The sequence below is a fragment of the Linepithema humile genome, chromosome 6, assembly GCF_040581485.1.
Source record: "Linepithema humile isolate Giens D197 chromosome 6, Lhum_UNIL_v1.0, whole genome shotgun sequence".
NCBI classification, from domain to species: domain Eukaryota; kingdom Metazoa; phylum Arthropoda; class Insecta; order Hymenoptera; family Formicidae; genus Linepithema; species Linepithema humile.
The window spans coordinates 4159919-4176353 of record NC_090133.1 but is presented as its reverse complement, the minus strand read 5'-3'; the positions used below and the strand labels follow the sequence as shown (position 1 = coordinate 4176353).

At 46.2% G+C, this 16435-nt stretch overlaps 1 protein-coding gene across 3 annotated transcripts in view; it reads left to right on the top strand.

The window, feature by feature from the left end:
• Positions 1-16435, top strand: part of svp (COUP transcription factor 2) — a 112204-nt gene that overhangs the window by 36787 nt on the left and 58982 nt on the right. For all 3 annotated transcript variants that reach the window (XM_012364591.2, XM_012364592.2, XM_067357612.1), the window contains exon 3: positions 14088-14642. In XM_012364591.2, the coding sequence (XP_012220014.1) occupies positions 14088-14642 (555 nt within the window). The remainder of the gene's footprint in view (positions 1-14087; positions 14643-16435) is intronic.

Genomic DNA, 16435 nt, shown 5'->3' with positions numbered 1-16435 from the left:
TCTCTCTCTTCATCTCTCTTCTCCCGATCTCGCCCGCTCTTTCGTCTGACCACCTTCAACGCCTTCTGCGCTCCGCCCGCGAAAAATACTCGGTCGCGCCTCGGCGTCTAACGAGATACTTTTGCGAACCGGCGAGACGGACACTGTCTTTAAACGTCCGCAAATCGCGATGAGCACGCGGTCGCACGCGACGAGCCACCGCGATGCCGTTGCTCTCTTCGCGCGCTCGAGAAAGCGCATCCCCGCCCGTAAGCTAAACGAGTTACAGAACGACGCGCTTGCAACGAGAACCGAGTGACTTTTACCTTTTTCGAGACGTGCCATTTTTCAGCAATACCCGAAAGATCGTATTTTTCCCGCACCGTCACACGCGAAAATACATTTGCGCTCTGAAAACAGCGAGAGCAGAGAGAAAAATATTAATTGGATAAAAATATTAATTGGATAGGAGCTATAACTAACTTGGGAATAAAGCTTATTACTTCAAACGGTGCATTGTTGACTCCGGAGCCATGAAGAATACGTAGGGCTAACCGAGAGCTTTAGGAGACAAAGAGCCGATTATTTTACAATTACTATGATAACCGATCGCGCGCGTTTTAAGTGAAAACTGTACGTCGAGGAACGTCAAGGTTCCTTTTTTCCGTTTTCTTTTTCTTTTCTAACGGAGGAACCTAGCGAGCGTATCTCGGATCTGCGCACCGCAAGTGGGGGCCGCGGTGGAAAAGCATGCCGAGGGCCCGTAAACGATCGAGTACGCCTCTCGGATTCCCTGGACCCGTCGCGGCCGCCCGAGCGAGTCGCAATCACGACCGTTAATCGCGGCGCGATTAACTCTCGAAGGAGCCGCTGCGAGAACCCCGGGCCGGATTCGAGGCGAGCTCTAGGGTGGATCGCGTCCCGCTCGTGAAACCTCGATCGCCCGTTTCGTCTCCACCTTCTCGCGAGATGGAACGCGCGAGACCGGAGATTAAATCTGATACGGTTGTCGCCAATACGGCGAACATTGTAGTTACATTTTGGAGTGGTAATTTATTTTTTTTAATGTAAAATAGTCAAATTATCCTTTAATTTAATCTTTTCGATGTCCAAAACTGTTGCTGAACATTTATATACTTTGGCCAACAAAATCGACTTCAGTCTATTTTGGATATTTTCACGTAAAAAGGGAAAATAGAAGAGGAACAATTTTCTTTTGCTTTCTTGTGTTAGTAGTGAAATCTGTATGCATTCTAAATAATAAAATTTTAAATTAATAAATACGTTTTCAATTAGCTAATGACACAGTCACGTTTGCCGCAGCTGTTAACTCTTATTGCAGATATTTGCATACAATCATTGATACATTAGACATGAAAATTTTTGTATACGTCGATAATTACTGCGCATATCTTCAATTATAGGAATCATTAATTTAACAATTGACAGATATCTATGACTAGTGAATATGTGCTCGTGATCGAAAGTGGGCCAACCATGATGATATCTCCATGAGAATCTCTCAACCAGGCCAAGTGCGCCTTGAGCCTCGCGTGTTCCGGCTGCGAGAAGTCCGCGAATCCCGTCGTCGCTGAATCTTCGAAGTTTGCGAAGCAGGTGACTCGTCGGGGCAGGAAATTAGCTCGGGCACGTGACGACACGCGTTTATAAATACGGCCGCGCGTGACGTAACACGCGCGCGAGGAAGATGGAGTGGAAGGAGGTGGGGCTCTTGTAACAGGACGAAGGATCGCCCAAGGCGATCCTGTCGTAAACCCGACTGCTCACCGCCCAGGAGTTCGAGCTAACGAACTTATCGTATGCACGCGGAAGGGAGGGGGGACATACGTCTGATCAGAATCGGGATTACGCATAGAATCCTCGAAGCCACATCGCCGTGCAAACATCTCAATATTCGAGAACGACTACGCGCCATTGATCGCATAAAATCGCGTGAATTGCGAATTGAGAAACGGGACTTTGAATTTATAGGATTTTCTACACGGTGAGGATTCTGTCCATAAAGATAACAAATTTAAATTCACGATTCTAGTTTCACAATTTAATCAAAAGAGACAAAAAAACATTTAATTAAAAAGTACTGTTTTGTTATTTAAAATTTCGGAGCGTGTAAGATTTTGAAGAATAATTTATTAACTATAACTGCGAAGATCAAGTGTATTGACATTTATATCATTAACCTTGATAATATATTTAATACTAATTTTATACAATACATTCCAGAGTAAATGAACTGACTGCAGTAAAAGACTTTAATTAATGAACTTTAATTAATATTACTAAGCATCTAAAATTTTTCCCCTATAATTTTCCGCTGGTAATCGCGGCGACGCCGAGAAACCCTTACGTGGCGCGTTTGCCGTCTCTTATATTCGCGCAAGGGCGGGAATATGGACCTTTAAAGTCGTCGAGGGGGAATCCCGGCGCTCCTGACCTTTCCATGGCCGCCCCTTAAATGTTGATTTGCGTCGCGATATCGCGGGGACGCGCTTGACTATCGAGAGCGCTCGACAATGCGAAACAATGTCTCGGAAGCTATCCCAAACGTGGCATTAACGTTTCTACGACTATCGTAAAGTCGCACTCTCGCATTGAATTCTCAGGGGTGAGTTGGCTTTTCGTCAGCGTGCACAAACGAGACGAGCTCGAGGGGATTAATAACGATCGCACGTATCGCGCTCTCGCGAGAGAACTGCCATAAGCGCGAAATATCAGGGAAGGAAATATACAATGCGAGAAATATTAATTGAGTACTTTTACTAACATACAACTGATAAGCTGATTATAACGCGCGCGAAGGTGTCTCACAAATAATAATATAAGTATGAAATATTTAATTTGTAAACTAACTGGCTTTTATGAGATATATATTTACGATAGATTTATACAACGTGACATAAGTAGCCTGTTGAGCTCATATGTAAATCCAGTCGTAAAAGAAGGACGTAAATGCAAATGTTAGATCGGTGCTCGAGTTAAAAACACGTTTTCAACGTGAAGGTAATAATCGATATGGTGATAATTACGCTTGATAAGTTATGTTAGAAGCGTCTAATTTGACGGTACCACCTATCGGACTAATAGCAGTCCTCTATTCGCATAATAATAATCCACTTCGATAATAGCGATCACTGTCGATTCGATCGATCGAACAAATTCCGAATTACGCCTCACTTTTCTCACGAGCAGGGGGGGAGGGAGGGCAGCGATACGCTAAGTAGATGAGCGTAGTGTGGTTGCTGTCGAATTGATTGACAGGTTAAATATTATAAATGACGGGGCGAAGTGGCGGGATGAGGGTTAAGTACCTTGGAAGATGACGCGTTGCGTCGAGAACGCGCGCGGTTTTGTAAAGATGTCTGGAAAGCGTGCGTCTTTAGCGTGCGGAAAGATCGTGAGAACCGGCTTGGTGCCAAGGTCGGAACAAGTGCAACCGCCCAGCGGCGCGCGAGCTGCTGTGCATCTAGTAATTATTAGACGATCTATATGTCGCCGGATCGGCAGCGCGAGTCGTGCGTGAAACGGCCTTGCAGGTAGGCCGTTATACCAGCTCGATCTTCCACAAATTATATACGCGATTGTTACTACCACATCACCGTAAACAGCCTCGCCGACGTTGACGAGCGCCACGACACGCGGCAGAATTACGTAAATCTTGAGAAGGTTGTCGTTGGATTGGAAAATATCATTTCGCCGCACCGGCGAAGTGAAAATATCATTTTCTCGCATACGCGGATGGCTATCTAATTGAGAGAAAGGTTAGATGATATTTGTCGCAAAGTGAAGATCGATCAGTTCGAGATTTTATTGCAGCTATCCCCCCGTCTTACCTATTTGACGAAATTCGATTTATTTCTCTCGTCGAATTGTAACAGAACGAACGCTACAGAAATCTTAATAGAATCGGAGAACGCATCTCTGTTCCGCTCCGGCAATCTGTTCTCTCTCTTGCTCTCTCAGTTGGCACCTCCGAGCCGGAACTACCGCCTGAGGGCATCCACGAACACCCACTTATTAGATATATATAAAAATCATTCCGTGTTGCATTGGCCACGCGATATATCGCACATTGGCCACCTCCTCTCTCGCCCTCCCGCCCTTTCGTCATCCCACATTCCGTTCCGCTCCACTCACTCACCTCGTCACTCCGTCGACTTCGTCTCGCGTTTCTTCATCGCTGATGACCTCCGCCGATCCCAAATATCGAGAGGTTTTAGGAATCGTTTAGGAAACATATTGAATACTTAATCACGAAGTGAATAAAAAACAGTTTGTTTGTGTCAGTAATAGTGAGAACAACTTCAGTGCCCGCTTTTATGAATCGCTGCGTCACGCAGTATTAACGTTCTCTGCGCTACGTGCAGTTGAGTATTCATTATATTTACCTGCGGCAATGCGAGTTTATCTTTTTTTCTTCCTACAACTCGGGAGACAGGATAGAGAAACAAATGGCATCTTGATATTTTTATTAAATATAAACTGGCGTAAAATACTGTCGCAATTGATTGCGTGCTTGATCCAGTTTTATATAAACCAGATCTCTCAATCTTACAATGGGCATTCGAGAATAAATATTGCTAGAAGTGGCGATTCTTCTGCAGGAAGAAAGAGAGACATCACATCGAGACTAGGAAGCATTCCTGTTATTATTAAGGCCTTCCGCGCGGTAGTTCGCCGCAGGGCCTTATGTGGATGTGTATTTTTCGTGCACGATCCGTACATCAGGAATTAACCTTTCAGCTCACAGGGACGTGTGTATACACGCTGAAGCTCTTGACATTCATTTACATATGCGAAATGCTTGGAAGAAGTTCGTAAATTTGTTAGAATATTTTATCGAGATCATAAAGACTTTAAATTAACTAAAAAAGAGCAATTCTTCGAGCGCTACAATTATTTTCATTATTTAATTACATATAATTCTACAATGTATATTTGTCGTTTAATTGTTTATCTCAATTCCAACGATGGTTATTGTTTCTTACAAAAGTTTCAGATCGACTTTACAGCTACATTAATTTCTTTATTTAGTTATATTTATAAAAAGTATTTAATCTTTAATGTATTTGTAAGTCAGGCAGATCCATTATGATTTTCTTTGAAAGATTAAACGCGGATATTCGAGCGATCGATTCGGGGCCATCGTATGTGTCATGCTTTTGTTTGTTACCGTTAACGCTGATTTAGAAAAGCACGCGAGAGCAAGCGTCGTTGATGAGAGCGAGGCATAGGCAATAGGAAGGACAAGAGAGAAGGGCGAGAAACTGGCACATCACGATGATCGAACGTGTGGCGGCGCGCTCGTGAGCGCGTTGCTCGGGCGCGCTCGAGGGATTTTGTTAAACGGCGGGCGAAGGCAAACAGCTCGAGGATGACGTTGGTACGTTTGCACGACGCCTAACCGATGACCCAATGACCTCGTACGGCGGTGGCTCATGTAGGTCGTCACCGTCGCGGAGAGATCGTAGGCGGATGATCGCCGGCTCCTCTTTCTTCCACTCGCGCAAACTTCTTTCTTGCGAAAAGTCGTGTTCTTCTTTTTCCCTTTTTTTTTCATCATCAGCTGCAAACTCGTCTCTAAGAAAGCGATACTTAAGACGCTTTCCTCTCGTTATGATTCTGTCTTCCTCTCGTTCTGTTTTGATTTTGATGGAGTGGTCCTGGAAGAGCGATGGCCCTTGAGGCGTATTTATCGTAAAACTGTTCTGGCTTTATGATGAGTCATCAAATTTAGTAAGCAGATATCTTTTACGGTACAATGTGTAGGCAATAGGTACACATTTATCATCGTAGATGTAAAAGTTAATTGTACGAGGTAATTGTCAATTAATTAATATTTGAAATCGTTATTATCTCTTGTTGGTCAATGATCAGTTGAATAATTATTAAAAGTAATTTTTAATTAATTAATGTACCGTATCCAAATATTGCCATTATCCACTCGAGATTTTAATATTTCCTGCATCGAAGGCTTACAAGCAGGCTCACCTTGAACACATCGGGATGCCTGAGCACATTGGGAATGACAAGGTACTCGGTACGCGGCACTTGCGTTTCCTTTTGCAATTTCACGAGCGCTTCTTTATGACACGCCGGCCGCGAACAATAATTGCAATATTTTATGCCGGACAATTAGCACCTCGCCGTATCACGGTGCAATCGCGACGCGGCTTCCAGAGCGCCGTAAAACGCGAAGACGAAGGTGTCGCGAATCGATAAACACGACGAGTTTCACTCGAGTGGTATTTAGGTCCGTGGAAACGTATCGCGCCCATAGAGAGGTGGCGTCCGTTAAGATCCAGCGTCGATGCGAGAAATATCGGCCGGCAATATAAACCGATGACACGCAGGAAAGTTTCACGAGCGTAATCGAAGACGACTACCGCGTGCCCGCTTTCCTCTACGTGTTTGTTCGCGAGGACGCTAACCCGAGCTTGTTAAGTGTGACCGTAGAGTTTATGTTAATGACCCAATATTTCTCCTTCCGCAAGCGCATTAATTCAACAGTGCATTCCTCAGTGCTGAAAGTAGAATGTAAATATTATCGCCAGGTGTCAACAGAGTCGGTCATTGAATTTAGAATTTAGAATTGCGTTAAACAAATTAATGTAAAAAACAATGTCAATTCAGTATTATGTTTATCATTTTTTTAATTATTATCTTTTTAAATCGTTTTCGTTAAATATATTATAACATTTCGTATCTATTAAAGTTCATGTTTTTTTATTCACTATAATTGTGATGAAAATTAATTAATTAATAAATAACGGTTTAAGAGAAACTTCGGTGTATTCTACGACTAAAGAAGAATTGCCCACAATTTGGACAAAGAAACGCAATATAATTATTCCACGCGTAAATTATATATTATGTATTTTACTGCGAAGTCATTCCGCAGAGAATTACATTATACGTGTAGGAAGTCGCTAATGTTTTTTAATAACAATGGCGCGGTACTTGGTAATATATTAATCAGCGTGCAGGAAACGATCTTGTATTCATAAACAAACGACGTGGCCGAATTCCACGTGAAGCTACTATCGCCGACGATCGAACGGAATATTCATGCGTGCGACGCTTTATATTGACTCACACCGAGATCCTGCAGAAATCTCGGACTATCCCAACAAGGTAACGAGAAAGTCCTTGCGCGACCGCGTTGCCGCGTACTTCTCGGCCGCGCTACCGTTCGCTTCTTGATTTTATGCAAATCCTCGATAACTGTTCATCGAACGACGAGCATAAAGCCGGACGGCCGCTTCCAGTACTCGCTACGCGCAGAAATTTTCCACGCAAAAATCCAAACTGATATTGACAATAAACAAGCGAGATATTGTTGCACTCGTGTATTATACATACAATCGATTCACCTTTTATGCACAGTTATGCAAATTCTAAGCAGCTCTTAATTTGCATTCGGCTTGAGATTGTGAAAATCAACACGTTTGTCGATCGAACGACGCAAGACGTTCGTCGCAATACATCGCCCGCTTCTAAAATCCGCTCGATGCGAAGAGAAACGCTTTCACATCTGAATGCCTGGCAAATCTTCCGCGATGGACAAGCCACGCACGCACACATTCTCTCTTTCTCTCTTCGACCGGCTCTCGTATGCGTTCGCGCGCGGTCTCGCGCGCAATCGTGTTAAATTTCTAAGTCGTACGTCACGAGAACTAATGAAATTCCTTTACCGCGTCGCGTCCCGTACGACCGTCTTAATCAACGCGGCTGTCGCCGTGAACGAAAAGAATTAGCATTTTAAATCACGCGCTCCGCGGGTGCTCGCCCCCATCCCGCCCCGTGCCTGCGCGGCATCTTCCCCCGTTCCGCGCCCTCCCTTCCGACCGACGGGCACCGCATCTCATCCCGGTAATTCGTTTATTATTATCGAGGAGGAGTGGAAGATTGATCGTCACTCCCCGATGTTTATAATTATTTCGAGCGATACCACGGTGCGTTCACATTGTACATCACGCCGGGATGGACGCGCCTCGTCCGTCGGTGGACACGCACGCACAAGCGGATCCACCTACACGCACGACGCACGCACACGCAGCACGCGCAACACGCGCAAACGTACGCGCATTAAGGTGTCGGTGTGTGCGAAAAGAAGAAAGCGATAGGTTCGACCTCGATGCTTCTTTTTTCTCCTCTCTGGACAGATACCCTCTTCCCTGTCCCTCCTTTCCCTTTTTTTCGAACCGCGCGCCAGGATCATCAATCCACGTCCCGCGGACTCCTCCGAGGATACGCCACGCGTTCGCCGCCGTGGAGATCGCTCAGGGTCTCCGGTGAAGTCTCTCCGGTACGCGAACCAAGGTTCCCTCTCCCCCCCCCCTTCTTTCCCCTCCGATAATTCCTGCGATTCTTCCGCTTTATCGAAGTAACGCGACTCCGCGTGACGGTCGTTAGGTGCGCGCTAATGAAGCCACGCTCTGACGTGTAGTATTATTGTTCGCCGAAGAACGGTAACGTAAGATGCCGCGGAAGACGGATCTTTCATTGCGGTAACGCACCTCACCGCGGTTTACGGTACTCGATTCGAATAATCTTCGATATTGAAATTGGCGATGACTCCACTTGATTATTATATCTGAAAAAGTGTACCGTTAAGCAGCTTCTTTTTTCCAACGAAATGGCACTTGATTCATTTAAGAAGTTGTCTGTCCGATCTAATAGAAAAAAAACAACCGTTTCTCGATTGATTTTAATCTGCGATTGTCATTGATTTTTCAAGTAGTTCGTAATTCAATTTAATGGAAGCTTACATGAAAAAATTTATAATGATTCGTAGGAAACATACCTTCATTTACGTAGTCAGTTAATGGAAGTTCTATTTCGATTCAAAATCACATTTTTCTCTTATTTTTCTTATTTTTGTTATTTAATGTATATACTTTTTCCAATGCATAATAATATTCACTGTGCGTGATTAAATTATTTCAATTAATTTACTATGCATATCAAGTGTGTAATAATATTGAATGCATAATATAATATTGTGGCTTTACATTAAATTCGAATCCTACAATATTTACAATGATTTATCAAAGATTATTTTATAATTGCATACAATCCACTTGTTTAGGAAAATTTCTTTTCCGCATTTTTATACTAATATTAATCTTTCATATCTACGAAGTTAATAATAACTTCATTAAATCAAAGTCAATAGATACCGTTTTTGTAGAGATAACGTTTTTATTCTATACGCATGAAAAAACCTAGATTAGATCTAATAAATGGAAAATGTTTTGACTCTTTGAAATCTGTTATCTTCTTTATTGAGAAACATTAGATTCCGTGTTGCAATCAATATCTCTAAAAGAGATTTATCATCATTGAACTTTGATATGGAATTGTTGTGTAACACACATATACACGAAGAACTTTTCGATTGAAAAAGTTTCTTACATTGCTTTTGTGCTGAATGACTTGCGTCTATTAAAAATATCAACTGCTTACATTCTATTCGATTTTAAAAGTTAATTTTCCAAAAAGTTAAAATTACTTTTGTTTGTCAGTAGCAAAATTTAATCCTCTGAAAGTTGCTATTAAATAATGAAGAAATGACTTAATTATCTCAGAAAATGTCGAATTAACCGTCAAATTCTTCCGATCGACTTGAATTCAATTCACATCTCGCAATAATTAAAGATACCGACAAACACGTTGCTAACACGATACAAAATACAGTGGCGGCTATCGTGAATCGCGGTGCGGCGCATCAGCCCTACGGTGAGTCTTTTAACGAGGAGAAACCACGGACCGATGCGGTTAATCCAACACGGCGAAGACGGTATCGCCTGATTGCGACTACGACGTCACGCGGACTGCTAAGGTACGAGCCAAGGCGAGCTAGCGAGCGAGCGAGCGAGCGTCTCGGGCTCGGGTAGATGGCTACGGTGGTTGGTAACGGTACCGAATCTGCATACACCGTACCGTACACACGCTTACGCCGCGCGCGCAGTCGGCGCTATCAGGGAACCGCATCATGCTAATTCGCATCCTCCGCCGGCCGTCGAGATTCGTTCTCGCGTCCGCCTCTCGCGCGGATCGTCTCGCCGGACGCCCCGGTTTTGCTTGCGAACCCGGCCAGGTCGATACACGGCTATGCCATCTGCCCGGTTTTCTCCTTACGTAGAAACACATCGCTTTTGCATCTCGCGAAATGCTCTGATTCGGGCGTCCCGGAAGATGCATCGATGTTCTGCATCATGAATATGCGTATCGTTCAAATAAAATGTTCATATAAGTTCAGACGTATGTTAAAAAAATATAAAACAACGACGCATCAAAGAATTACATATTAAAATTAGATCGAATTAAATGTGAAATTATAAGATATTATTCCGAGATTGAATCCTTTTTGATCGATAATTTTTGCCACAAAGATTCGTTTATTTTGGTTGAAAAATCCTGCGAGGATAGATGTATTTTTTGTTTATTGCGCAACCACGCGAATTTCTTTCGTCTCACTTTTCTAATTCAATTATAACTTATCGTTTTTCAATCTTTAGGATCGCTCACGATTCCGCGAATGCGCGCGCGCGATTACGAGGACGATTTGGAGAAGGCGGACCGAGATGTCGGCGGCGAAGGAAACGAGGAGAAAAAGGAGCGCGGCCGCGAGTCCCGACCGATGAATCACTCTCGGCGATATCGGCCGATCTGGACAAGCTCACCCGCATGCTCGGAACATGTTTATCTCCGGTTTCGCGTGTCAACTTCGCGTCATTGTGCGCGATTCTCTCTTTCTCCTTCCCCGTGCCGTTCTCACCTCATCGTCGATGCATCGATATCGCGGAAGTACGGCGTCGCCGTCCGAGGCATTAAATGGGACTTTCGACGATCCCTCTGTGCGACGAGACGACGGCGGTTGTGCCGAGAATTCTCTTGTCTAGGACCCCTCATCCGGACCCTCTCGCGAGAAAAGATGGGACCGGGATGACGGACGGAGAGAGACAGAAGAATAGAGAGGAGAGAGAGAGGACGGGGACGGCGGGGGGAGAGCCCATTCCTTCGTTAGCCGCGGGGCGGAGGTTGGAATCCAGGCGCTTCTCAGCGGGACGCCGTTTCTTCGAGTCTCGACTCTCTCCCGAGAATCTCGTACGTGGAAGATTCCCCTTCCCCGCTTTTCATCTTCTTCTGCGTCTTCTTCTGCTGCCGCTGCTCCCCCGTCCGTTCTCCGTTTCGCTTTTAACGTGCCACCCTCTCCCGGTCCCGCGCCACCGCTGGTCCTCGCGAGCTAGAGCGAATGTTCTCTCTCTTCCTCTTCATATTTTGCCATCTCGCTCGTTTCGAGCCGCTATCTCTTCCGAGAACACCGGCGCTGCATCGCGCGGTGCACCGCGTACATACGCCCACGCGTTGTTACGAGTCGCAATTTGCCGGGGTACGTCCTAGACGGTGTTTCCTTTCGGTTCTGCCGAGGGCTTGAGTGTGCTCTCGATGCACTCTCCTTCTTTCTCGGTTCCGCGTTCCGAAGATCGAGAGTCCTTTAGAATGTCGTCGAGGCTGCGCCGTTTTCTCAAGCCGTCGAATGCAGACAATAATTTGTTAGTTTTGCACGATGCTAACGATATTGCTTCGGCATTAATAGTTGAAAATTGTGCACGACAGGAAGAAAGCGTGAACGTAAATATCGGAAAGAAAAATATATAAGATACACCAGCTTTTTACTATTGTATTTTAACAAAAATTCTTTTCTTATTCTAAAAATATAAATGCAGTCTTGTCAAGTTCTTGATACTTTATTGAAATTTTTCAAAAGGTTGAATAATTGCAGGATTGTTACATCTAAAGTTTCTACGTACTTGTTGAGTGCTCACGTTTAAATAATTCGCAAACGACGCGTTACCTACTTCAATGGTCGAGAAGTTGAAGCGCAGATTTACGAAGGCTCGCCAGCAGCTCGTTCCGGCCGCCTCATTTTCAGCATTGTCACGCGCACGCGTTGCCCCGTCATTTGCCAATTATCGCGAGTGAAAGCACACTCGAGTAACGCGAAGTAATTGCGTTACGCGGACAGACGAGCGCAATCGCGCGATGGACAATCGCGCAAAAACGCGACGCGCGCGCGCACGCGGTCGTTATTCTACAGAGTAATCGCGTCGTCGTCCTTCTCCTCCTCCTCCTCCTCCTCCTCCTCCTCCTCTTTCTCCGTGTGTGTGTAATCCACGCGCGAAAAAATACGCGGTCCGGTAATAATCGCGGTAATCGCGTCCGGAGAATGCGGCAGAGGCGCGTTTATAAGTACATAACGGTTTGCAGGACATCTCGCATGATCGCGCACGGTAGAAAGGTACGATCCTCGCCCATGATCGAATCTCGGAGGAATTCGTATCAGTAATCTTATACATTAAATACGTTTTACACATCTCATACTTATATAAAAAATAAACAAAAAGATATATGAAATAAAAATTCTTCAAATAGCATTTATTTGGACGAAGTATAAATAATATTTGATTAAATTTAATTAAACGTTAGAGCTCGTTATGTGAAATTAGCAATTTACATTTTTTACACGTGACTTTTATATTAAAAACGCACGCCGGTTATAATCACGATTACTCTAGTCTTCGCCGTTGAACGTTTCTTGCGAAAGCAGCGTAGGACGCAATGTAGGAAAATTACAAATTCCCTTAATAGCGCACGTGTTGAGCGAGAAAAAAGTGTAGCTAAATCCGTCAAAATAGTACATTGCCTCAGAGTCGCAGCGGGTATTAACCTCAATGATATGATGATGATGATGGCGGAGATAATGATGATGGCGCTAATAATGATCGGTCGATAAACCGGTACGCGGCTTTCGGCGAAATTCGCAATTCCAATCTCGTATCGCCGACGCCGGGCAGCGTCGCGTCTCCTCGGCCGATCGTATTTGCGCGTGCTCGAACGCGCCGCGTTATGGCACCACCACGTGTATTTACCTTTGCATAATATTTGCAGGCACTCGAGAGGTATTGCCGCGAGACTGGTTCGGCACAGGTGTCGTGCCTCCGCACCGCCGCCGTCGTTGCCGGTGGACTTCTCAGAAGTAGCTGGCGCACGTAGCGAAGTAGTATACGCGAGTAAACGAGCGCGTTATCCTATCTACAGTTGAGCCTCTCTGTCGCGCGGGACACGAAACGTTTCGTACGATCTCGCGGCGAAACGGACCGTTAGCCGCACGGTGGTCAGCGGTCCGAGGACCCACACTCGTTACGTCACGCCTGTCTGACGAGAATAATCGCTCCAGGCGACGTAGAAATTCATGCTGTATGGACGTATGGACGTATGGACGAGCGTGGCGCAATCCGCTTGTCAGATTTTTGACGGATCGCGCGGATCTTCTTCGCTCGAACGAACAGGGCAGAAGTGCTTGCCAAAGGGATATATATCCGTGTGTGATCATTGCCGATCTTGCATACGATCAAGGTCCGGCATATTCATCGCTATATGAGCTTATCCGATTCCCATCTCGGCGATTGGCGCATTGATACGTACATTAATACGTCATGATGAATAAATGTGTATTTTTGGCTGAAAATGAGCCGAGCACTGTTCACATATGGTAATCGGGATTCCAGTCAGAATTTGCTCACCGAGAAGTGAAAGAGTCCGTTTCTCTTTTCTGCTACAGCCGCGAATTCGATGGCGTGTGACTGCGTAGATAAGCCTCATTGCGTGCCAGACTTATCAAAATTCTCGCGAGCGTCACAATTTTTCGATGTATCCTCGAAAGAGGATTTCAAGGGCAAATGAATGAAAGAGTGCACACAAACTAGGGCGATCTAAATTGCGAAAATAAGTAAAAAAGATCGCACTTATAAATTGATCACATTTTTGAGGAGAGAAAAATCAGAAATAAACTTTCAGAGTGATTTTTTAAATTGTTTTGTTTATATTTTCAGATTGTCGAACGAAATTCCGCAGGCTCGATAGCTCGATAGCTCGGCGGCTTCGCCGTCTCGATCCGTCTCTTGCGCAGAGATCGGGACGGCGAAGAGGACCGCACCGTGTAACGTGAAAGCGAGATCAAAAGCTTAGGCAGAGGCGAGTTCTTCACATTATCAAGCGTCCGCTCTCGTTTTTTGTTTCAGCCGTGCAGAGAGGGCGAGTGCCGCCGTCGCAGCCGTCGGGGCTGCCGGGTCTGCCGGGTCAATTCGCCTTGACGAACGGCGACACGGTCGCATGCCCCAGCCTAAACGGACACTCTTACCTCTCGTCGTACATAAGCCTGCTGCTGCGGGCGGAGCCCTATCCGACCTCGCGCTACGGCCAGTGTATGCAACCCAACAACATCATGGGCATCGACAATATCTGCGAGCTCGCGGCGCGGCTGCTCTTCTCGGCGGTCGAGTGGGCTCGCAACATCCCGTTCTTCCCGGAGCTCCAGGTGACGGACCAGGTCGCCCTGCTCAGGCTAGTGTGGAGCGAGCTGTTCGTCCTGAATGCGAGCCAGTGCTCGATGCCGCTCCACGTGGCGCCGCTCCTGGCGGCGGCGGGTCTTCACGCCTCGCCGATGGCCGCGGATCGCGTTGTCGCCTTCATGGACCACATCAGGATCTTCCAGGAGCAAGTGGAGAAGCTCAAGGCGCTCCACGTCGACTCTGCGGAGTACAGCTGTCTCAAGGCCATTGTCCTCTTCACCACCGGTGAGTCAAAAATTATTATTTCTATATTCGATTTCATTCGGACGATGTCATGTTCGAGCGGTGAAAGCTTACAATGGCTTCTATGATAAATTTCGAAATATCTTGTGGATCTCGGAGTTTTATTTAAAACTCTTAATTCAACAACGAGCTAAAAGTTTTTTTTAAACCGAGCTTTTTTTATAAAAATATTATTCGCATTGTGACAAATGAAATATTGAACAAATAATTAGCAAGAAGTACGAAATATATACAAATTATCGCCGTGAATAGTCATCTGAATGTCGCGAGTGCGCAATGACAGAGATTCGTCGCGCGCGAAGAACTAAAAAAGAAGCGATCCCACTCCGCGTTTTTGCGTCTCGCACGAGCCGACGGGTCTTCACGACGTATTCTCGCACGTACAGCGATACTTCGGTCATCGTCCGTATTACCCGCGCCTGCTCGCCTGTCCCGCCTATAATCGTCATGACGATGCTATCTCGAAGACGCTCGTTGTCACGTAGCCGCGATCCTCGACGGGCCCTAGAGAGGAGGCTTCGCAGCCAGCTAGCGAGAGGGACAATGCTCTTCTCTCTTCTCCCCCCGGATCGCGAGGCCTCGCAGTTCCTGTACCGTGTGTACCGGGTGGCGGGAGAGCGCCGGAAGAACTCTCCGAGCATAAGCGAATCGGGTCTCTCTCTCGCTCTGTCGAGAGAAGTTTACGCGCGCTCTCTCTCTCTCTCTCGACGCCGTCCGTTGCTCGCTGACCGTGGCTTCGTCTAATCGACATGGCGGAGATATTATCGCCGCTGGTACGCCCGCTGCGACTGTCATCCAGCAGCGCGATCCCCGTCGGGACCAGGAGACGACGGCGACGGGATGACGACAATTCACTGACGTAACAATGTATAGCGCCGCGGCGACGCGGACATACGTACGCACCGCGTTGTACCGCGATCGTCATCGAGCCGTTGAGACAATGCGTTTCTCTACTTCCCTCCGCCCGTCTCCCGTCCCCTCCCGCGCAACGTGTCCCCGCTCCCCGAAGCCAATCTCTAGTCCCCGTATCTATCTGCCTTTCCCTCTATCTCTATCTCCGTCTCTCTCTCTTTCGCCCGCTTCGCCCGATGACAACCGCATCCTGTCCGAACGAACGCTCGCGAGAGCTATCTCCCGGCCCATCTGCTCCTTTCTCCAGAAGGAACCACTACCATCGCACACGACGAGAGGATTTCGGCCGGGCGATCCTCTCCTCTCGTCGTGTGTCCTCTCTCTCTCTCTCTCTCTTGTCTACGTGCACGCACGTTCGCACGCACACCACCCGGACGGTGGGCTTCGGTCAGGGGGGGTCGACAGAGAACGGCGGCGGCGGCGGCGGCGACCACGACGATGGCCCATGCTAAAGCATCTCGCCGTAGATACGAGACGGGGGGCTATTTATTTCCGTGCTATATGGGCGCGCTTTAGCTCGGCTTAGCTTATGCTAATGTCCCCATTCTCGGGGAACCTCCACCTCCTCCTTTTTGCTTTTCCCCCCCGCTCGACTTTTTCTACTCTTTCTGCGCCCGGACGCGATCGCCGGACGGCTGGCCCTTTTCTTTACTCTTTCGTGAAATGAAACTATATGAGCGTCCCCTCCCCTCATCTTTCCTTCTCTTCTTTTAGGATCTAATGTTTGACCCTTGAACGGATGGCTTAGTTTATATGCAATCTTTTCTTTTTCATGCAATTTTTAGCAGCGCGATTACGAAAAGATGTTCAATTTTGATAAGTCAAACACTTGGAATTATTTGTTATTAAAAAAAAAAAGAATA